The 24,672-nt window shown below is 44.6% G+C and overlaps 1 protein-coding gene across 17 annotated transcripts in view; it reads right to left on the bottom strand.

Moving 5' to 3' along the window:
* The window catches only part of MAGI1 (membrane associated guanylate kinase, WW and PDZ domain containing 1), a 758,591-nt gene that overhangs the window by 30,324 nt on the left and 703,595 nt on the right, over positions 1–24,672 (bottom strand). For 11 of the 17 annotated variants that reach the window (XM_045289931.1, XM_045289933.1, XM_045289932.1 and 8 more), the window contains 3 exons: positions 16,841–16,872; positions 5,991–6,207; positions 2,290–2,373 (listed from right to left, as the gene is read on the bottom strand). In XM_045289931.1, the coding sequence (XP_045145866.1) occupies positions 2,290–2,373; positions 5,991–6,207; positions 16,841–16,872 (333 nt within the window). The remainder of the gene's footprint in view (positions 1–2,289; positions 2,374–5,990; positions 6,208–16,840; positions 16,873–24,672) is intronic. The other 6 variants (XM_045289927.1, XM_045289928.1, XM_045289929.1 and 3 more) reach the window with 1 other exon arrangement.

The raw sequence follows: 24,672 nt of genomic DNA, 5'->3' as shown, positions 1-24,672 counted from the left end.
TACCTCCACGGAGTGACCATGTCTTGGAAGACAGCTCGTGTCAAGTCAAGAGTAACTGCGGAAGCAGAAGCTGGTGCTAGGATTTCAGATATCTTCTTAAGTCAGTTTTACTCCCTTAAATAATCAAGACCAGCAGTGCTAGTATTTGATCTGTTGGATGTTTTTTTTAATCACTAATAAACATTGTTTCTAGCATTTTTATATTACTAGCATCCTAATATTCCCAATTTACGAGGTTAACTATGATTTTAGTTTTATTACCCCGAAATGGTGGCCTTCCTTATCGTTAAGGTCAAAGATGACAAAAAAAGTTCTATATTAATGAACCCTATCTCATTGATAAAGTGATTAACTGCTTTACTCCAGGATTTGCCTATAATCTTTCAACATTGCAAGTATTAATTTATTATCCAATAACTTGATTTCTACTGTGAAAACTGAGCAGTGCTCCAGGACTCTAAAATGAAAATCTCATTTTTCTTACAGTAATTTCCGTAATATTTAATGTATGTGAATTTGTTCTATATACCACTTTAGTACTTAACGAGGCCAATAAAAGGGGGTTATTTCTATTTAATTCTTATTTAATCTTGCAATGTGTACACAGTATGTTTTATGGTCTATAAAATGACACTGCTTTTATTTTAAGATTAAAAAAAATTAAATGCTGCTGCCCCAAGAGAGATTTTCCAATATTTTTCTGGTTTATTTAATTAGCTCGATTTGGGGTTGAAGGAGCACAGGGGCCTCTGGATTATATTTGCCTCCAATGGGGATGCAGGAAGTGGGTAGTGTAGATGTTAACGTGGTGAGCATTGTCCGTTTGGTGACCCACCCAGGAGTTTAAAATGCACAATGAATAATCTGAGCGGGAGGAAAGGAAATGAACAGGTGAGTACCTGTCAGAGATGTTTGATTCTGATCTTTTTCTTGAGCTTCCTTAATACCATGGCTTGAGTCAGGTTTTTTTTATCCAACGTGCCCTTATTATAATTGCTGAGGCTAAGCTGTAAAATGTCATGGAACATGAAGCTAAGCTGCTTCACAGAACTCCCATAAACCCAATTTGAGAATATTTGCTTGTGCAAGCTAAGGTAACAATGTTTTTGTTCTGTTTGAGTAGCTAGTTAAAGGGTATTGGCCGTAATAGCCTCATTGAAACAACAAATTAAATCAAGTTATGGCTCTGTCTTTGGTTCACTTGAGCAAGAGGATTATTACCAGAGTCGTCTGCAAGTGCTTTCCAGTCATCGCGGGGTTGCTGGCGGAGCCTGCCTACATCTTCCTAATACGTGGCATTTCTGTCAACACCGGAGTGGAACTGCCTCTGCAGAGACCTCCAGCACAGACCCGGTTTTCTCAGCCTCATTTAGCACAGGGACATTTGCCCATCCTGCAGTGATATACCAAATGGAGCAAGTCCCTGCCGAAATTGCTCCTCGTGGTATGAGAGGCTGTGGCCGAGAAACCTAGGCTTATCATACGGTTTAGTCCATAAGAAAAGACCATTTGTTTGTGACAGGTTCAGGGCAAGAATGGCAAATGTATTTGTCTCTTGAAAAGGAAGATGCTCAATGACGCCAAGATATCAAGGATCGTTCACCAACGGGGCACAACTCACAGGCATGCCACAAAGGAAGCCTTTTGGCTCGACATTGGGTAGTCCAGTGTTTGTAATGGTTCCAGAACTAAACGCCATTTACTTCATTATGTAACTCCGGCAGGACGTATTGTGGGATTAGAGAATCTCTTCTTTTGCCTCTGATACCTCTTCGTCACGGAGGTATTTGAAGTTTCTCAAAAACCCACCCCAAAGTATTAGCTCGTTTGATTTTGGTCAAGTTTTATTAGAATGGAGTTTTTAGGAGATAGCAGAGTAGAATCATCTTTCTGCTAATAATATCTTTCGTTTTTTAAAATTTAGTGAGGTGATATGAAATAGGGCTAAGATCATCTTGCCCAGGTTTCTTAATTTCAAGCTTTTGTGTTGGGAGCAGTCTCGGCAGTTAGACACCGTTGAGCACTCAAAAGACTTCCCTTGGTAACTAGAACGCATGGAACCACCAGGTCTGAAAGAAGCCCTGGTGCTTCCATTCCTACAGAGACGTGCAGGTGACTGTTTTTCATCTCGTCTGTGGTCAGTGAGCACTTTCCCTCGTGGCTTTGCCTTTTCTTCCACCCTTTTCTGAGTGTTGCCCGAGGCACCCTCCCCCCCTCCCGCAAGACCAGTGGGGACACTCAACAGGATGAATAACAATGGGAAAATAAAAGTTTCCAGTGGATTCTTACTCTGACATTCTCCAAAGTTCGTTGAATTGATTTCTCTCTCTCTCTCACCCTTGCTCAATCCCGATGCAGGCGAAGGTGACATGGCTAGAATATTAATTTCACAATTTTGCAAAGTGTCATATATATGCTTTCTCTTAGTTCATGTTAATTTCATTTTGATTGATAAGCAGCATGCAGTTCAGCTTTCACAGTTAAAGGTCGTGGCGGCTGTAGATTCTGAAAGACTATAGTTTGACTGAAAATTTTTTTTTCTTTTATTCATGGTGATTTTTCTTTTTGGTCAAAAAGCTAGTATTTTGCCATTGTACCGTAAGAATTTCAGAAAACTTCAATGACCACCTTAGACTTCATTTTAAATTAGGAGTATGAATTCTTATGTGACCTTGTTTTAATCATGTCAAGAACTTTAGAAGGTTCTTCTACATTATTTCTTTAAAGAAAAAAATTAAATAGGACTTGTCTCATTGCTACACTACTCCATTAATTGGAAAAAAATATCAAGTTCCAGAGAAAATTCAGACTTGTACTAAGACCTGTTAGGGTGAATTCCAGGCAGCTGAAACAAGAATAGTCTTATATTTATAGAGACACCAATCATCAGATCTGTCTAAGATCTGAACAAACACACAAATAGGAACTGTCATCACAGCTCTTTAAATCTCGATGCACGCCCAAGCTTCTTAAACTCATGGCGATAAAGATGCCCACACACCAATTCCTCATTTGTAAGCGTATCTCTCTTGAGCATGACAGGTTTACAATATTGCTGAATAAGTCGTGTTGAGCTCCCCCCCCCCCTGCAAACTATCCTGTGAGCACACAAAAATTCAATGGAAAGCATTATAGTTCTTTCTGTAAATATTCTTGGGTACCAGTTCTTTTCCCAAGCATTTGCTTACTAATAAGACTGCACTGCTGTCTTTTTAAAAAGACATATGCACAATTAGGATGCTATCTAGAGAAAAGGCAGCATGGACAAGATGGCTTTTAAAGGCCTTCTCTGCTTTGCTTTTTAATTAACCATTTAAACCCTTCAAAGGGATTCATGAACACATCTGCCGTTCACACTGATTCATGTGGTTGCTGTTTTGACAGATGGCCACATCAAGAATGTAGTCTTTTCTCAGATTATGGAGACTATGTGAAAAAATTCCATCAGAGATTGTACTCATGTGCCACATCGTCTTTTACAATACAATACTATACAAGGAAACTACCTCTTCAACAAAAAGGGGACGGGGCTGACGGTAGTCTTTCTGTTTGATCTGCACTATTCGCTCATTGTAGTGTCTGGGGGGAGGAGCATGGGTCAATTTGAATGAGGGGACCCACACGCAAAGGAAAACACCGCAAAACAATCCAAGGGGGTGGTAAAAATGGATCTGGGGATACAAGGGCATGCTGATGGAAAGAGAAGGCTGCCGCTGGTTCATGCGTAGGGACTGTCAAAAGAAGGAAATCGGTGGCAGTTACAGAATAGTTACCACCGAGGGAAACCTCTCAACACTACCCTCATTTAGCAATGAGGGAGAAATCCATGTGAAGCTTAACTTCCATTAAGTTGCCGTTACCACTCAATTACGAAGCCTCTAATCAGTGTCAGATTGCCAAATAAGCAAGGTCCACACAAGCAAGTTCAGTACTAATCAGGAGTGAGCAACTTCACATTTTTTCCCCACGGTATCATAAATTTGGCTTCTAAGTACGGCTGGCATCTGCCTCTTTCCCAACCCCGCAGCACCTTCCTGCAGAATCAAAGCCTGTTTTCAAATGGACCATCGGTGACAGGACCGAATACCCAGTGAGCCAGGTAAGTACAGGCTTGCTTCTGCTTACTGACGAATCTGGCCTTGTTTCCTGGGCCATCTGCCCATGAAAAGAAGTGGGTTCTCATTTGTGCCGCTTGCTCTAGCCCACCCCCTACATGGCAGAGGAGGTGAGGGGCCCATTTGGTACTGACACTCTTCCGAATATTCGGGCCTGGCTGCTACCTGAGCAATTGCGATGTTCTTCAGAAATTTTGCTTAAATAAGGATGAGTGTGGCATTTGAGCCGGAGTGTCCTATTCAACAGGTATGTTCAATTTTCCCGTCCATGCCTGGTGCCCTGGCAGCAGTTGTTTATTTCCCCACAGACTGATTCCTCCCTGGAAAGCTCTGTCACACATGTGGGCTGTGCTGAGAAAAGCAGGGGTGCAGTTAATAAAGGAATACGCCAGCAGCAACTGAAGTTGGAGGCGCCGGCTGGGTAGGGAGAACTGACAAGTGGGCGTGGCCACAGCCCTCTTGGAAAGTGTTTTGTCAATGAGTGAGGACAGACCAAAGTTCATACTTACAATCCACTCCTTAGGAGAACTGATCCAAATGGAACCGTGTTTCCTTTGGGAAACTAGAGGGAGTCCTATCCTATGAATGAAATACACTCACCTACTACCTGGCTTTTGTTCAAACTACCTGTTCCGTTCCTCACCGCGACAGTATGGGGTCACTCAGGAGCTCTGAGTGACTTCTACTATTTGGTACCCAGCAAGCCTCCACATTTGCTTCCTTGTCCCTGACAGGGATGCTTGGCCTCTCCGCCTGTTTTGTTTGGGTCACATAGAAGTCCCTCAAGGCATGCTGTAGGCACCCAGGGAAATGTATCAAGCCAAGTCCAAGTGGGTGAGGAAGGGGCCGGAGTACCTCACAGACCTTGACCTGGAAGTTGGGCCTGAGCGGTAAGGACAGCTCTGATTAGGAGGAAACCCGAGGCGAGGGGTGGAGGGGAGAGGCAAAATGATTCCTTTCTCTCTTCTGGTTTTTCTCAGGCGCTTCCTTCGACAAAAGCAATCTCTTCCATCATTCTATATTCGCTCTACCCTATGCCAAAGCCAGGACACAAGGGAGTGTCCGCCACAGTCAACTCCTCCCCACAAAACACTCGTGGGCAAATGCCAGCAACAGCAACCACGGCAAAAGGAGGCCAGTCTACGCCACCAAATGCACGGCAGCGTTTCACAGCACTCACTGGTACAATACATGAATGTTATATACAGTGGAAATCCCTCGGAAACCATTGAACCTCTTTTTTTTTTTTAAGCAGAAAATGAAAGGGGGGAAGAGTCGTTATGCGCTACAAGCCAGGAAGTGAGAGCTCACAGGATAAGTACACCTTCACTATAGCTCCTATTTATAGTGAAGGTAAAAGCGAGAGGAACATACTTAACAACCGTATAAATAATTAAGGCACAGCCCACTCTGTTTTTGCTTTTCTTCTTTTCAAGAGGACAGTTTAGAAAAAAATGATAATGGCATTAAAAACGATTTTTTTTAAAACCAGTATTGGTAAAAATCAAGAGACCATTAAGAAAGTATTTCATTTCCTCTCATTGCCTCTGTAATCAAAGCCAATCATATTTATGTTCTATTGTGTATCTGCGCTGCTTCACAATGCGTGATTCCAGAGCCTGCCAGTGTCTCCACTCAGGAGGAATTAATGACACAGTGGCTCATCCACTTGTATCCAGCCATGGATTTCTCCCGCTAGCCCACAACGAAGACATCATGGCCCTCCGTGAACAACCAGGAGAGTCTACTGGCCGCTCCAAGAAGCCCTCACCTGGCACCTTAATTTATCTACCTCTAAGCTGAGAACGCTTCATCCTGGATAAGCCTCAAGAGAGCTGGAAGCCTGGGGAGGGCGGGAGCCAGGGTGCTACTCACGTCGGTTTTCATACATGCTCCTGGACTGGGCCCAGATTTTAAAAGGATCTGGTTTTTTCTGCCCGGAGCTGTCCGTCGGATCGGGTGCGGGGGGCTCGGCGGCTGGGTGCTCCGGGAGCACCTGCGCGCTGTGGCTCGGGGAGGCCGCGTGCAGGCTCCGGTGGCTGGACACGCTGTGCTGGGAACTGCTGTGGCTGTCTTTCCTCTCCAGTGGATGCTGAAAGGCAGTGAGTGAGGAGGCAAGGCGAGGCGGTTATTATTGGTTCTCTGAGTGGGTGTTTTCCGTGAGCTTGTCTTTGTTCAGCACTTCCACACACACACATGCATAAATATACCAACAACATTTTGGCTTCCACCTTTCTCCAGCGAGCGCCGAATGCAGATAAATCCCCAGGTGATTGGCAGACAGAGAGCTGGGCGGGCCGGAGGGGAAGCCCTAATCACAAACTATACTGCTCTCTAGGCTGTGGTAAGGAAACAAATCTAATTGACATCACAGCTAAGCCACTAGTCTCGTTTATTACAAGATGTATCGGTTTCTCATACCGTTTTTTTGTTGTTGTTGTTTTATAAAATGTGACCCGAAATATTACAAGTGGCTTAAATGCAAACCTGTAACAACTGGAAGAAATACAATCAGTGCTAAAATGTGCCTTCCTTTTCCATACCTGGCACCTTTTCATAACACGATGCCCTACTCCACTTAATGGTTTTTTAATTATCAGTTTTTCCAGACTACAAGAAACCCAAAGACATGAATTGGATCGTTTGAAAATCAGGCCCAGAATGCGTTCATTGACACTTAAAGGTACATAAATATTTTATGAACAGCATGTATAATTCCTAGCGAATCAATATTTTGCAGGCATAAAAAAATCTCACGTCTTGAACTCTCGACATTACTCTTGGTTGAAGATCAAGGTCAAATGATATAGATGGGGCTGAACTGGGGGTTAAACATCTTCAGAGTCTCAACTTGTCAAAGCCTGACCAGTGTTCAAAGGGGAAGAGTTTCATTTAAATTTCAGTAAAACCTGTTCAGCAAAGACCCTTAGGATTTTATGAAATTTCTTTGTTTGAATGGGGATTGAAGGAACAGTAAAACCTGGTGGGAGGACAACTTACCTGGTGAGAAATGAGATCATTATTTGGTTTTTATTTTCTCCAATAAAAGCCAAGTCTAAGGAGTTTCGTTTTACTCATTAAAATACAAAGGCCTGCTATTCCATCTAGGGATCCTGCCTCCCCATAATAGGTATACCAGGTCTTCCTATCTGTCTGTTTTCAAGAGCACCCTCAAGAGGTAGAGGGCGGAAAATAACCTAGCTCCTCTCGTGTGGATCTTGTAGGTAGCTTGTTGTTTTCAAAGTAGTTTGTGAGATTATTGACCTTGATTATTCTGTTTCTCTCAAGTTTTTACAGTACTAAAATTTCCACCAAGCCCTACACCAGCCTCTTAAGACTGTCCTTCATCATTCTCACTCTATATAGCCTCTGGCTTTCGTCCTACTATAAACTTCGATGGCCTCCTTCATTTCACTTCGGAGGACCCTCACATTTCTCCATCCATCCCTTGCTTTGAAACAAGTAGCTGAAGAAAGTTCTAAGTGGACAAAGACTCCATTTGCCCTTGACTGTTACAACAGCCTACAAATGTAAATACGGGTCCTGGCAAGGATTCGGAGTTGAGGAAAGTTTGGCATGGGCTCAATGAGGATAAGACAGATATCTTATAATCATACTCAGCATGTGGGTGGGGTGGGGGTGGGTAAATTGGCCCAGAGGTTTAGTAAAACTGCACGGATGTTTCATTCACGTCGGTCCAAGGGGCCAAGATACTCTGGAGAAGATGTCAGGAGAACACCCTGTCATTCCTTTAGGTTGGGGATAAGCATCATTCTTATACTCAAATCATCACTTCGTGAGGAAGTGCTCAGCCAAACCTGGATGGATTAATGTCGCAAAGACACGGGACAGGCACTCGTCTGCCAACTTCCAATAGTTCCTCTCTCCAGAAGGGCATTAACTGCCTCCCTGCTGCCCCTGGGGATATGCTGAAGATTTTCAAAATGAAAAAAAGATGTTAATGAAAGGCACAAATGCCATTCTCTTGTGCATGTGCATGGGGATTTGCTGTTCTCCTCCGTGCTGTCTTGCAAAAGGTGATAAAAGCACATACCTGGTGGCAGTCCAATTCGTACGAATGCACCAGCAGATTTTTCCGAAAGTGGGCTTATATATTCGCCCTCCTCTTATCTCTGAGTGCTTACATCTGAGTGCTTACATTGCATTTGTACAGTGCACACAGAATGCATCTTATAAGCAAGACAACAGGTAATGCTATTTTCATTCAGAAAGGAACCTTGGTAAATAGAAATCATGGAGACGCTTACTTGCTATTGTTAGATTTTGTGAGTGTTTTACTTTTGTTCAACTTTCCTAGGAAAGAAACGATATTCTAATTCTAACTGTAAAAGCAAGTGACACAGAGCATCAAACAAAAACCAAAGGACGCCCTGAAGTCTACCCTGCGAGTTGCATGTCTTACTTCAAATGCTTACCTGTTCTTTCGCTTCCTCATATGAGTAGTGCATGCCATGTGGACGGGTCAGCTGATCAAGAACAAATTCACTGCCCACTGCAAGCTAGTCCCTACCCCTGGGAGCTCCAGCTCACCAGACTGTTCCCAGAGCCTCCCTGGGGAAGGCAGAGTGAGCTGCCCCGCAGGCCAACCTGAAGGAAGTATTCTCACTCATCTTGCTTGTGTGGGCTTATCTTGAAGCTCCTGTCTGCTGGGCCCAAAGTACGGAGACCACATGCACATACCTCTTCTTGGGTTACTGCCCCTCGACACCCAATTTGAACTTTTCCCACTCAGATCTCTCTTCCTCGGCTGGAGAAAAACACCCGTGACAAGCCCACTCATCTGAGTGTGTTACAAAGGAGCCGGCCCTTTCTCATGTAAAAGCAAAACAAAAACAAACGCACCAAGCATGCCCTTTACCACATATACCTGTACCTGCCCCTCCCCACCCGCACCCCCTCAACACACATTCTGAAAGCCCTGACATGTGTTTCTAAGGCCCTTAAGCTGTCTTCAGATGACAATAGGGCCATCGCTGACATGGAGGAGGCAAATTCCTTCCGGTTTACTGTCTCAGTGGGTCTCAACACTGGAAACACGTAGGCCCCTTCTTAAATTACAACACTCCTTCTCGCCCCTCTAATAAATGGCTCCTTGATGTCTAATTTAACACAAAATGATACATAGGATCTGGACTGGGCTTAGGGAAACTGCCTCTCAGCCAAACTGCATCTCTGTGTCCCTTTAATTGACATCCTCTAAAAGTTGTCCCTAAATTGTGGCAAATCAAAGAAAAGCAGCACTGTGAGAATGTGGTCCAAAAACGATGCCATCAAAAAACTACCCTTACTTGGCCCACTCTATACCATAAGTTCCCACAAGATTTGGCCCAACTGCCTCCTTTCTAGAAAACAAATTACTCAGCACCCTGGCAATTCAGAACTTTTGTGCTATAGCCCATACCATAAAAGCAACAACAACAACAACAAACTCATTGCTCTCGAGTCTGGCGATGCCCTGTGGGTTTGCAAGATAGTTTACAGGAGTAGAAAGCCCAGTCGTTCTCCCACGGAGCTGCTGGTAGTTTAGAACTGCAAACCATGTGGATAATGCAGGATAAAGTGTTAAGTGCCTGCTTTTGCAGCCCTTCTGGATTATTTCAGTACCCCTGAGGGGGACCATATCACCCACTTTGGTCACATATACACTAATCTAGAAGCTTCTTCTTAGATTTCTTTCCCAATCAGATTTAACCTCTCTGTAGGATTCTCAAGTTCAGTAATGTAAACTATTTTATTTGAAGCTATGTCCTGTGTTTAATATCTTGCTGGCACTCTGGGTGTTTTGAAGCTCTGCTGTGTGTGGACAAGTTTGAAATAAGGCTTTTATTTCCTGCAAGCATGCTAATTCGCTATGATGCTGTCCTTTATCTGGTTAGAGTCCAAAACTGTCCAGGAGAAAGGCAGTGCTTCTATACTGTCCCAATTAAAGTCACCTTCGTGGCTTCTTCAGGAAGCAAGTCTTTACCTCCCAAAGACTCAGGGCAAGAGAAGGAATTCACTGCTGAACTAGTCAGAGCACAGGATCAAGTTTGCATGTAATGTGATTGTCTTTCACCTCATTTGTCTAGGTGTGAAACCCACCCAAAAGAAGGAAACGATACACTTTCAAGAGTGTTAAAGTACCTCCGTGCAAAGCAAGAACATTAAGAGTGGTGAAGCACCTGCAATACCTACGGTAGAAAGTCCAGACTACAGTCTCTATTATTCACTCATCCAACAAACACACACCGGTCACTGACTATGTGCCAGCATCTGAAAGACACAATTCTATGCTATTGTTCTTGAGTCTGTGTCCAGGGTGTGTGCATGCAGATGGCTATTGATCAAATACTCATAACAGACTGCTAACATTATGCACTGTTCTTTAGACAGTGGGAAAGAAATCTCTGGAAAACCATTTCATACACAGAAGTAGCATGTGCTACGTCCCCTAAGCAAAAATGAGCTTGGAATGTTTGAAGAACAGAAAGAAGGGTACTGTGGTATGTGGTGCAGCAAGGGAGCAGGCTGCACTGCAGTGAACTTGGAGTTCAGGTAGCACAAGGCCCTCGTGGGCCGTTATAATGAGTTTGGTTCCATTGTGATTTTAAAGGCAAGGGGTGGCGGAGCTCCATTAATGGGACTAAAGTAAGGGCATGCCAAATGCCAAGATCTTACTTCCAGAAAGTTGGCTGGGGCTGTTGGGCGGTGAAAACACTGGAGGGGAGAGAGCGTGGAAGCAGAAAGACCAGTACAGAGAGGGTTGGTCAAGCGCAGATGAGGGAGCAGAGTGGTTTACAGGAGGGAGTAGTATTGACAATGGAGAGGAATGGTGAAATCAAAACCCTTTGGGTGCCAGAGAGAAGAATGGGTCATTGCAGAGACAAAGGACCTCCACCTCCCAGGTAACTGGCTTCAGTAGGTATCATGCATGGAAGTGGACGTTATTGCACTGATTATTTTGAAACAAGATTTTCATCTGAGTCTCAAATCCTAGCTCACCATCGAGAGGACATGGGCTTGGCTTTGAATGCCCCATGAAAGTCCTTGGCCACACACCGCTCTTGAAACGCTGTCACAAGACTTTTCAAAATAAAATACGTGTTAACCTCTGCAGAACGTATGATTCTCTTATTATTGTCAGGCCAGAGAAACATGCAATGGTTTTTATAAACGGAAATGAAGCGGTGATGGTGGTGGTGGTGTGGGGGTGGGGGTGGGCAAATCAGCTCACCACTTTTATAGAATCCTTTTGAAATGGAGGTACTCAGAAAGTGAACTGAAAATGTTTGCTCGGAAGAGCAAATGAATACAGGCAGCACTTAGGAGCTTAAATGATGAAAAGAATTCATGTGGCTTAAAAATGACAAATCGATCCATTTTAGAGCAAAATTATTTACAGTTCACTTCTCTGCCAAGACTGAAGGCCGTTGCAGCAATCTACATGGACAGCAGGAAAAACTCCAAGTGCTGATGAGATATTAGGCCAATGTCATTAAAGGTTGTGTGAAAACCAGAGACTCAAGTCCAAGCCAAAGCAGAGGGCAGCCTTTCTTTTTGCCTCTTTCTTCCATCACTTATGGATGTAAGTCAAATGATTTCTTCCCCAAAGGCAGGCAAGAGGGTTTAAGGGAGAAGAAAAGAAAAGCATTGATTGGATATGAAAATGAATTTTAGTTCACAGTGCATGTTTTAAAGAAATCTGAAACAGAAGGAAAAAATGAACAAAGTCTATTTTCTTGAGTCCCAGAGGGTCAAGAACGTGAGTTGTTGCAGGAGGTGAGAGGCCGGAAATGTGCTTAACCAATAACCAAGGGCCATCAGTTCAACTCCCACTCATGGCGACCCTGTGTGTCACAGCAGAGCTGTGCTCCAGAGTTTTGTTACTGAATTTTTTTGGGGGGGTGGTGATAGGACAAACTCAGTGACACTCATTCACAAAGGCAGCACCTGGCCTACCAGACTAATACATGTCATAAGAAAGCAATGAGAACATTACAATAGTAAGCGTATGGTAGACCCAGACTGCCGTTCACTGGGCTCCCTTAAAGCAAGAGATACAGACTGAAGTCCAAAGAGCATCAGCTCCATAATCTTGGGGTGGCTGCCACCTGCTGCTTCTCACACCAGGGTGCTTTAGCTTTTAGTCCAAGGGACTCTATGGGTTCCTTAAATTGGCTACAAGGGTTTTGGAGGTGAAGCCTGGTTCGCTTAGTGGGATGTACACATCAAATCCTATGAAGGACGTTGTGTGCATCAAAGGGCAGAATCTAAAGTCCCGGTAGTCTATAGCACAACACTGGGTAGAAGCTAGGTCAACGTGTCCCATTACGAACCGATACGGGGAGTACTCTCCCCTAGGGCTCTCTATGTCTTGTTAAGCACCCCCCCCCCCCCATTGGGAGGTTGGCTCCACCTGGTTTACCCACCCACAGAAGTACAATCAATGTGCTGGTTTCTAGGAAGATCACTTGGTCTGTCTTCAGAGGGGCCTCTGGCTGGACTCAACCACCAACCTTCTAGTTAGCAGCGGAGTGTGGAAACGTTGCACCTTCCACAGACTTGCCTTGCCCAGCTCCTTCTCCTCCTCCCTACTGCCGCTCCTTGTGGCTTGAAGGAGCACTGATTGGTCCCATTACTGCTGTGCTTGTCAGTTGAGAAGCTTAGGGGGAAGGTAGGGAGATGGGCACTGAGACAGCGAGGACAATACCGGAGAGAGGCAGCACTTAAAACTCTCCAGTTTCTCCCTCACTTCTCTTAATGACTAGTTTGGGGCACTTTTCTTAGCATCTCTTCCAGGGGAGAGGGCAGAAGACAGCAGAATGGAAATCTGCCGTCCTTGTGACCGCTCAGCGTGCTGCATTTGCTACATTGAGGCTGCTGAAGAGAATGCCTTCCACAGCATATGATGTCCCCCACATGCAAACTCCACCAGAGACGTTATGCAGTCCCTGGGGAAGTGGATATGGCGCGCTTCCTTCAATTGGACACTATGATTAAGCAAACAATGTGGTCTCCTTAATTGCCTAGGGTACCAGGGATCTCCAAAGAATTCCTAGCTCAGTCAGAACATCTGACTCAATCTTGAGCCTTTTTATATGCCTCTTGTGTGACAACTTAACCGAGGTGACTGGCATCAGGAACTCAATATATTTCATGACGCTTACATCTGGTTCTGTATTATATTTGTTTTGTTAACTCTTAAAACTGAATGCTCACCAGACTGCTGAGGCGAGGGCTGTGTGATTGGTGCTTGTCCCTCCCAGGTGCTGGGAGGGCAGGAATGCCCTCTGTGTCAGTTCCTGTTGCAGGTATGCTGGGACTAGACCTGGCACATGGGAGGTACTCAATAACACTTATCGATGAAATGAGTGAAGGCATAAACAGTTGTGTTAATTTGTGCCGATAGACTTTCCTTAAAGGAACAACCGACAAATCGTTGTAAGCTCTAAGTTGAAAGGTATTGTCACCATCTTATTTATTATAGTTCCAGGGCCTCCTACTGAATCTGACTGGGAGTAGGTTCTCAGTATCAGTTTGCTGCATAAACAGATAAATGAATAAGTGAACGATGAATGTATGCATGGACAAATGGACAGATGGGTAGATGTACGGGCAGATGAATGATGGGTGAATTGACAGCTGGATGGACAGATGGGCGAAGGAAGGGAGGAAGGAAAGGAACAATGAGATATGAACTAATGGAACAATAAGAGGATGCTGACTTCAAATCAAGGGATTGTTGTGATACTCAGTGTTTTAAGTTCTCACACACAAGCCCCCGGGGGTGCGACGTACACAGAGATCCTCCGTTAAAGAACCTCCTGGGCAGGATGACAAAGTCAGGCCAGGAAAGCTGTTTCCCAGCGGGGTCTGTAAACTGACAGCAAATATGCCTGACTGCTGCCCCTGCCATTGGGCAGAGGAGTCCCTGATGCTATAGCAACTCAAGGATTAAATTAATAAAATGTTATTACGGTACTGCCATTGTCCCCAACGAGTTTATAAGCCACAAACTCAACATTTAAACTAAATCTAGTCAGTGGAATTGCCTATTAAGAGTAAGCTGTGGAGCTGCTCCAAGAAGGGCAACAAGATAAAAAAGACAGGTCCTTCTGTTCTAATAAATGCAATTATAGAAAACATTACCCCCCCTTCCAAAAAAAAAAAGTGGGGAAAAGGAAGCCGTGGGCCTCCTAAGCAAGGCAGCATTGTTAGGATAATCTAAGGAGGACAGAGAAAGAAAGAAAGAAGGGAAAGCTTGCTTCCTAGGGTAAGAGATAGTAATTAGCAGAGCTTCACCCTAAGCGTACCACAACCCAGGCAAAGCAACATGCATTGAATGAATTACACAGACAGTGTAACTGGCTCTGACTGTCATCACAGCAATGGCTTTCTGGGGCCATGGCAGCACTCTGCCTCCCCTGGATTTACTGTGACCCGCCAGAAAAAGCCCACTACCTTCTGTCTCTCTGGAAGGACATCATCCAAATCCACATGGAGAGGACACAGCCTTCAGCCCACCTGTACAGGGCTGCCACTGATCACAGATGTGAGCAATGTGGGATGGGCATACATGATATGCCGTATATACTCAAGTATAAGCCAACCCAAATAGCAGGTGAGGCACTTAATTTTACCACAAAACCTGCATTAACAATGTGTTTAAAAACTCGGCTTATACACGAGTATATACGGTACTTGCTTCCCTGCCCCAAACACATACATTTGGTACAGCAGCTGCCAGGGTGTGCTGTGAAAACCATGATCCCTGTTCTGGCACAGAAATCAGGCAAGGACCAGCCCCAAGCTGAGTTTGGGCGGTGGGGTGGTGGTGGTGGGGCGCTTGTTCTTCTCTAACCCAGCAGCACACCACCCTCTTCGCTTGTGGTAATTAAGAGCCAGCAGACTGTGGGCAAAGCAGTTGAGTGAGATCCCTGCTTCCCTAGGAATGCAGCCCTGGTAATTGGGTTGCTGCTTGCTAATGACACGGCTTCCACTAAAATAAACTGTCATGGGGAATTCTTTTAACTGGCTTGGTGAATGCAGGCTCTATACCTGTTTGATGCCCCCCTTTGAGTTCAGCAGGTGATTCCAGAACACTTCCAGCTGGAGGGATGCAAATGAATCTACAGAAATTATCTGGCACAGTAAGATGAATTGGGATGCAAACCACCAAAAGGGCCACCTTGCTACCTGATGTCCTGATGTCTGTACAAAGTCCCCATTGCCCCCCTCCAACACAGTCCGTGTCAAGACTGCATTCCGTATGGAGTGCGTATCATGAGTCCAGGCATTAACCTGGTCTGCCTAGGGGGGGAGGAGCCAAGAAGAAGGTGTACACCAATTCAAGCTCATAAGAAACAGCTTCCAGGTTTGCTTCTGTTTTTCCAAAGCCTGAATATGTTTCTTCGGCCCAGTGATAGGTACACACACACACACACACACACACACACACACACACACGTGTGTTGGCAGCTGTCATTCCAGTGTGGGCACCTACTAGCACTTCGCTGTCTGAACATGAACCCACACCCACAAGGGAAATCGCCCCAAAGTCACATGTCCCAGTCACCCTGGCATGGAGCCCCTGATAGCCCATCAATTACTGCCGCTTTTCCGCTTTGGAGAACTTAGGAGCGGGTCTTCAGAAAGCAGGAAGCTTCCTCTCTCATCGCCTGGTCGAAACTTCTGGATTCTATGCTAGGCTTGGAGACAGGGGGAGGGAAACAGCTGTGGCACCAGGAGCCACAAAGTTCGAGAGGCTCTCCCTGCTCCAGGGTGGCATAGCACCCTACCTGCTTCCTCGCCCCCACCCCCACCCCCAATCTTTTCAGCCACGTGGAAACAGCCCCGGCTACCTTAATGCCCCTTACACTTGGCACCCACGTCCCCAGACTGAGTTTTCCAGTAGCATTTCAATGGGTAGTCAGGACTCGGAGAACAGAAGGCTACAGCGCCAAGCCCAACACGACAGCTTTCCGCTGTTAACTAACGTGTCAAGTAGGTAATGCATCTTCAGGGAAGCCAAATTAGAAAGGACAGCAAAACATTGATTTTTTTTCCCCCAAAGAATCTTTTACCTGCAGTATAATGCTGCTAAAGCTAGCAAAACAACAAAGGGCATTGTCCCTGAAAGGAAATGTCTTATTCTAAGGGCTGGGGCTGTGGATATTGTTCCAGCTGAACATAGCCATGTATACAATCCAGAGAATTCTTCCTGAAACCCACGGCCGTTTGCTTTTGTAAGCCATTCATCATTTCTTTCCTAAGAAAACCCCGGGAGCAGACTTTACCCCTGTGAATGGCTGGGAACACCAGTTGAGAGAGATGCTACCCAGGAAGAAGGTGGAGCTTTTTGTCTTTTCCTCTCCCTCTTCCCCAAAGAAACAGCGGTATTTGTATCAACTTAAAACAGCAGAAAGACTCATCCATTAGAAGGAGAGTTACAACTCGCACTTATGCAGGCAGGATGGCAACCAGGCATTTGCGTATCTGAGCTCCTTCTGCAGCCTGCCCACAGACCACTACACAGTTAAAGACCAGCCCAAATACCTTCCGTACCAAACAGACCTTCCCCCAGAACTCAATAAAAAGAGCCCTCCTCTCGGGTCTCCCCGATCCACTCTAGAGTACATTTAGTGAAGTCAAGCCGATAGCATCCCCTCCCACCATCCCCACCCCCGCACCCCCCAACAAGCACCAAGTAATTGAGAAGTCCTTACCGACTTTGGGCTCTTCTTTGGAACTGGCAGCCCTGGAAGAAAAAAATGCAACAAGGAAGGGGAGGAGGGGGGAAGACATCATTAGCATGTAAATGTTACCTTTTCCTTAAAGAACAATCCCCAGGTGTTTCATGGCTACCTAGCCATCTGCAGAGTTATGTCAGATTTCTCCCCAGCATCGGAGTTACCAGGCTGTTCATATCGAATCAAAGCAGTGGGAGGAGGAGGAGAGCGAGAGGCAGCAGATCTATCTGCATTAGCTATGCTGACTTGTACTGCAGCAGCCTGGAGGCTGGGAAAAGAAATTCACAGACCTCAGCGGCCTGGGAAATTGAACACTTGGACAGAATCTCAAATGCTCTTCTGGATTAAGAGAGACTGAACTTACAATTAAGTCCTGGATATTTCCTTTCCACCCGGTCCACTTGTCAGTGGAAATGGACCAATCAGGGCAGTGGAAGGGGCATATCTTTAGTTTCAAAGGAGGGCAAGGTTAAAAGGATTCCTTTTTTCCCCTCTTCTTTCTTTTTAAAATCTGCCTTTCGGGAGAGGAGACGCCTTCTTTATTTGGAGGAGCTGAACACCCAAACAAAGGCAGGTGCTCTTTGCCAGCACAGAAGGCTAGAGCATCAACACACATCCGAGTTGGTTTTAGATCCTTCCGATTCACGGCACACCTCTCCGTGGCTGTCAGTCAACCAGCGAGCTCCTGTTTATTCAGCTTGGTGGGAAGGACTCAAGCTCGCACGAGCCCCTCCAGGGGAAAGCTTGTAGTACGAGAGTGAAGGAGAGACATTTCACTGAGCTGAGAGGAAAAGATAATCCTGAAGACAGAGAAAGGCGGAGGAAGCAAAGGTGGCCACTGAGACTGGCTAGTACTCGGAAGGCAAACTCTGGAAGGGACTCTGGTTGCCTCACTTCCAGGAGGGGAAGCCGAGACTAGGAAATGAAAGACACACCAGCATTCCTGTCTCTAAAGCAAGAGTTTCCACAAGGAGCCTCCCCCCACCCCCCACCCCTTTTATTGCTTGTTTGCTAGGATTTAGAATGCAAATATGTAGATTCTAATGTCTAAAACCCTTACAAAAGGTACACAAGATTCTTCTTTTTTTTTTTGCAATGGCCTTTTTTGATGTTGTTTTTTAAGAAAACAATGATAACCCTTCTTTTTTGAAGCTGCTTGTGAACCACCAGACACGCTAAGTGCAGCACAAATAATCAAGAAAATGGAAGTGGGTGAGAATGCAGAGAACCACCCAGATGGCCACTGCCAAGGTGCTGCACTACTGCCAGCAGGGCAGGATGAGAATTACTCTTTCCCAAAGGCATGGGGGCACTCTGCTGACATAGCTCATCACGTCCCCGAAGGAGGTCACCAAGGCCTGGTGGAGCAGCACTCAGGCCTCCCAAGGGTGCACAGGGAAGACTCGGCTGTGGTTCCAAAGCAAAGCTCAGACCCCACCCGCAGAGGCCTGGGCACCTGCAGTCTCAACACATTTCCCAAGGGATTCAGATGCAAGGGGTCACAGGACCACCTTCAGAGCAACTGTGATAGAGTGCAGAAGGGTAATCCTCCTGCAAGGCTAGCAACCCGCCAGACAACCTTCAGCAAGTTGCTCTCGAGGTCTTTATGCCTGGTCCCTTCATTGGTGACGCAGGAAGACTCATTCCCGGAAGACTGTTGGGGCAATTAAATGAGACAATATGTTTGCAAGCCTCGTCCCTGTCACAGCGTCGGCCCTCGAATGGCCACCCCTTTCACCTTCTTTGCTTAATATAGATCATTTCGAAAGGAAAAGGTGATGGCTCTCTGGCTTCCACTAGAGAAAATCATTTCATGTAATTGCGTATTGAAATATCAAAATGACTTGAGGGGAGCATTCTGGCATGGATTATGGAGATCTGACCTAACTTGGGTATGCCATTATGTTTTAACAAATACTTATTAGGTACTTTTGTTTGTTCATGAATAGAATTTCCTTCAGGAATTACATTATGCTATAGGAGTGCGGGCCACTGCGTGACTCTTGAGAATGATATAATATTACAACTTTACATTCAGCTGGTTCCCACATTAATGTGGGACGTCTTCGTTAACTGGAACACACAAACCTCATTGCTTTTTTTGTTTGGATGGGATGCTGCTCAAGATTCTGGTGACTTGCTGCACACCTTGGGAAAGGATGCCCGGCTAGGGAGAAGTAAGGGAAAACCGTTTGAATCCACAGGCTGCTATTTATATTCCTCTGGGCCAGTCTTAAAATTCCCTGCCTCTGAAGAATTCACATATAAAATAAAGGGCACGTCTCATTTTCTAAGTACTTGCCAAGCTTCGTCAGTGTGCAAGGTAAAGGGTATACAGAAAACTGCTGGAAGCTCTCAAGTGCGGGGGGCGGCCAAGCTACAGGGAGTCTGCAGAGGTGGAAAGATGTGAGCTCTCCCCACACAGTGCAAAAAGGACAATCTCCAAAGCAAGATACTACTGAGAACACGCAGCATGCGGCAGCATGGCAGGGACAATAGGATACAGATGCTTACACCCTCAGCCCCACGCCCAGCCTGTCCCCTGCACATACACATACAGGTCAGACAAAAAACAGATCATGGGGGCAAGCCAGAGGGGCGGGGATTGGTGAGACTAGTTTAAGGAAGCTTTAGCCTTAGCTAGAATTCCTTTGACACATCTCGCTAAGGCAATAAAATGTCAATTTAAAAATAAGTGGTCATTAATTAACGGTCCTTCCACTGTTAACTGTTCAAAACTAACCAGGCCTGAAGAGCATGGTGGCCAATTATTCTGTGGACACTCTTTCCTCTGAGGAAGCAATCTTAGACAATATTCTCAAATAGCCCTGCTGAATCCACACAGCTTGTTGTATTTTACACCAAGAAAGAAAGTGTATACAGGAGGCAGCTTCAAGAAGTTTGTTGGAAATTTACATATATTATCTTTTCATTTTATTGTCTTCATGAATATTTTTGACGTTTTAAACACATACACACACACACACACACAAATATATAATTTACAGAGGGATTTTCTCCTCTGTTACCTGGTTGTCTAAAACCTTAATTTTACAAAGCCACGGGAGAAAAAAAAGGGGGTATGTATGTGACCACATATCAATATTTAAGTAGTCAAAATGAAGAGACTTCACTTGATTGCTTTTTGAAAAAGAAAGTCAAAGATTTGCTTTAGGTCCATATCGTCATTAAATCTTAAAATCTAATAAATATGAATGCTAGAACAAACCTCCATTTTACAATTTATAATTTATTTTAGCCAAAACTATCCCATGGGATTGTAAACAGCTGGGAGACCTAATGGAAAGGACTGAAAAGGTCATCGTTTGGCAGAAGTTTCCAAGGCCTAGAAAATCACAGACGATGGCGCTTGTCCAGCGCTGGGTGCTACAGCACTCAGCACCACTCCACATCTCCTGGCAGGTGGGTGGTTCCCCGCAGCACACATGCTCACTAGGTCGACCCTGTGGCAGCAGGGAGCTCATGTTATGGAAACTGTGCCCCTTATTCCAGATGAGGCCTGGAGGCGGAATCAGCACCTATCTTAATGGGCTCATCTGGTCCATTTAGAAGAAGGAAGGGAGTGGAAGAAAGAGTTCAACCATGGCACCATCTGCCCTGGAACCTAGAAGGCAACAAATGCTACTTCAAAGAGACCTTCAAAGTGTGAGCTTATGTGCTATCAACAGAGGTGAGGAAAGTTTGAGCCCTAAACCTCTGAAGTTCCCCTGGGAAAAATGGTGTCCTTTTGGAGAAAACAAATGGCAGCTTCTCTTATAATGGTGGAAAACAGACCGACTTAACTGGAGGGGGAGAACCTCTTGCCCTTTTAAAATCAAGGCTATAAAGTATCTCACTAACATGTTCTCATATAACTAAGTGGCAGAATGCTATTCTTGGCAGAACCTTGTAACAGCTGCATGCAAACAATTCTAGGAGAAATATAACAATATAAAGGAATGCATATGCATTTGGAAAGAAAGGTCAGTAAATTATATCCCCAAACAGGGTTTTCAATGGTGAGATTATGGGTGCTTTGACTCTTTTAGTCTCTTCTACAAGAAAAGCTTTATTTCTTTTTAAACACACACCCACACACACACACACAGGCCACAATACACAAAACCCAATCAGCTTATCTCAAGATAGATGTGACAAATTTCAGAATCTTTTATTGCAGTATTAAATCTCCAACCTCTATAATCTGTAAGAGTTACTTCATTTTCTCCAAAGATTGAATATATATACACAAGTAGAGTTTCTTTAAGCACCCTATCGAGTTGAAGACGTGTGCCTGTTCTCCCAGCTACAAGGACACAGGAAGAAGGGGCCTAGCGCAGCTGGGCCATCGAGGGAAACCAAACAGAAGCCAAGGGCTGCACTTCAAGCACTGAGAGGAACAAGATCTGAGTTGCTGGGAAACAGATGAGCTTTCTCTGGACCAAATGTGTCCCAGGTTTGAAAAAAGTGAGAATGCCAAATTTAACTCATTAACTCAAAGAATGCCGCTAAATGCAAAGGGCTCAGAAAGGATAGATCCTAACGTTATTGTCATATACAATGTGGGTCTTCAAATAAATGATGCTAGATATATCTATATCTATATCTATCTATATATAAATGGTACCAAATCTATATCACTACATCACAAATCTACAAATCTATATCACTAATCTACTTGCCATTAACAGAAAGGATTCTTTAAAGCTGTGCAAAGCAACATGGTACATTCAAAATGTTCCCGGAGACCAGCTAACACAATGTGAGAGACAGAGAGACAGACAGCGAGAGCTAGTTAGTAAGTAAATGGAGACCACTGAAAGGAACATTTGGTCAAAGGCCAGTCTCAGATGTCAAAGAGGACATCCCCACTCCTTTCTGAATGAACACATTTAATCTCAGACTTCAGTGGTTTCCTTTGTTGCTCCAAAACCTATTAACACATAATCGTACATAAAGGGCCTTAAAATCAGAGCTTTGATTCAGTAATTTCCTCATTAAGAATCTGTACTAAGAAAATGATCAGAAATTTGTGGAAACAGGTATTAAAGGACGGCCAAGACAACATATCTAAAGAAGCTAAACACTGGAAACAGCCTGAACTTCCAAGAACAAAGAGCTGAGTAAAGAGATTCTGCCAGTCAGAAGAAATATTATGAAGTCATAGACAAATGGAAGAATATCTAGTGGTGTGGGCAAATGAAGTAATACAGGAAAAATGGGCTACAATCCAAACATCAGATATGAGCTTATAATTAATATATGTGTGTGTAAACAGATACATGTATGGGTGTACACACACATTTTTATATGGAAAGAAGGACATATATTAAAATCATGCTTTTGAGAACTGGGATTTATGGGTAATCCATATCTTTATTTTCAGTTCTGACATGTTTACCAGACTTTACAAACAACCAGAAAGCTATAATTGTAAAAAGCTAAGCAGTATTAAACATTGCAGCCAACATTTAGGGTGTTTGGACAATGGTCTTACTTATTGCCTTAATGCAGTGCTGGACTAGAAAAAACAACAGTGAGCATCGTTCTAGCTATCTCTTGGCTCAATGACTGCTTTCCTACTCAAGTGCGTGCGCTAGGAAATCACTGGGCCATAGCCTTGATTGGAAATGGGATAAAAAGCTATTAGAGTTTCTCTCAAGCAAAACTGCCCTAAAGCATGCGATTCTGCATATTATTTCAGGGGATCACTGAACACTTGAACAGACACCCTGAGAAGCTCATTCTACTGGGGCCTCTGGTGGTCGGGTTCAATCACCTCTGTTCTAGATGAGATTCACTGCAGCCACATTTTTACCTCCCATCAGGGCAGCCTATAAAGTACTGAATCTGCAAGAATAGAAGACTCCGTGAGAAGGGGCAGTAGGAGATCAAGAAAAAGCTTCAAAGCAATGGACAAGACCACCAAGTTCCTATCCTCCTGGAGCGTGAATTCTATGTGGGGAGGCAATAAGAAACAGCTTAAATGACTGCAGAGAACCATGATTCCCGTGGGGATGGTGGCATGGGATAATGGACCAGGAATGCACAGCTACTTCATACTGGGGAGCCAGGCCAGTCTTACTGGGGAGCCGGGCCAGTCTTTCTTGAGTACTTGAGATTAGACTCATGCTAAGGAACCAGTCATGTAACCGCTTTATTCGTTCAAGATTTATGAGTACTGCTGTATGCCCAGCAAAGTATTGTTGCAGAAATAAGGTAAGACGTGACCCTTATCCCGGAGGAGTTCGTAGTCTGTCTTGAAAGAGAAAGCAAATCAACAGTGACAATTCAGTGTGGTCAGTACTAAGTGCCCCACAGAAGGAATGCTTCCTGGGAGCATGGACGAAATGAATCTAATCCAATAGGAAGAAGCGGGCAGAGGGGATGAGTTGAATACTGACGACAGACTAGCATTTAATCATGGGGCTGTGGGGTTGGCGAAAACATACAGTGATTGAGACTTGATTGAATAATGATGATGACTTTCTCTCTCTCTCTCTCTTGGTTTATTTCATTTCCTTTAAAGCTAATTCTGTGTGTCAGCATGAGCTCAAGGCCAAGTTTAAACCAGAGTACATTTCCACTGAAGGACCTTACAAACACTCTGTGTCACACAACAGAATCCATATAACAAAATGAAAAATGGTCCTCGATTGGACATGTTTGATGCCCCCGCCCCCACCCCTCCCTTCTCTTCTTTAGCCAAATACCATTTCATCAACCTTGTGGTGTAATTTTTCCATGCAAATGTGATACCAGCTGCCAAGAGCAGACATATCAGACCCAACGTCTCCACAAAGATGAGGACAGTCTTTCCCTGGAGACCTAATGATGGTCATTATGAAATAGGTGGCCTTCATAATTTAGAGCGATGGTTGGACTTCAGAGGTCTGCAGTAAGTAGCTCCCCGTGGTGTGTCACTTGGCATTTTGCTAAGAAGATTAAGAATATAGCTGTACGGGTTTAACAGCTACAGGGAAGTCTGCTTCAATTACCCAGTACATACAGCCTCATCAATATGTCCTGAGAAGAGACAGACAGCTTGTACGGCTGGTGATTGCTCATGGTGCACAGATCCTTTCACCTCACAGTCACAAGCCTTGAACTGGCACAGGTCAGGAGACCTCAAGTAATGAAGATCTGTGGCTTCCCCGAGGTGGATAAATTGTCTTCAGCCAATGCCTGGAGAATAAGTGGTCACATCAGTAAAGGTCTCCTTGAAAGGAGGAGGGCAGTCGGCTTACTGTTCCCTCTCAACACGGGTGAAGGACCCGGGCTTGGAAAACCGAGAAGTCCTTTTCTTTTGTAAATGGATCCTCAAGAGCAAGAGCCAAATGCATAAATAACTAACAAGGACTGAGGACTTGCTTTGGCACATTCAATCCTCATAAATGCCCTCTGAGTTAAGCATTAGTCTCACTGCTATTTTACAGAATAAAGCCAAACGAACAGACACACTGAGGCATTGATGGGTCCGGAATACAGCCAAGATCATACGGTCAGATGAACCTGCCAAAGGGGGCTGATTTGGTCTGATGCCAAAGCGACTTTAAACACCAAATAGCACACTGCCATTCAAAGGTGCTGAATCCGCTTTGGATGACAGCTCACTGTGAAGCAATGAAGACTCAGACATTACTACTCACAAAATTCATTCCCACAGATGAGAGGAAAGTCAAAGGAAATCAAGGAAAGAACCAGGAGGCAAGGGCATTTATAGAGGTCTAAATAAAGGCATGTACATATGTAAATATATTTATATATGAGGATGTGGAAATAGATCTATGTGCATATATTTATAGGTT

The sequence above is a fragment of the Echinops telfairi genome, unplaced genomic scaffold (genome assembly GCF_000313985.2).
Source record: "Echinops telfairi isolate 266 unplaced genomic scaffold, ASM31398v2 ScPeMD7_31;HRSCAF=116, whole genome shotgun sequence".
In the NCBI taxonomy this organism is placed as follows: Eukaryota; Metazoa; Chordata; class Mammalia; order Afrosoricida; family Tenrecidae; genus Echinops; species Echinops telfairi.
Note: the sequence above shows the minus strand (reverse complement) of the source record. Positions and strands in the feature narration are given on the sequence as shown.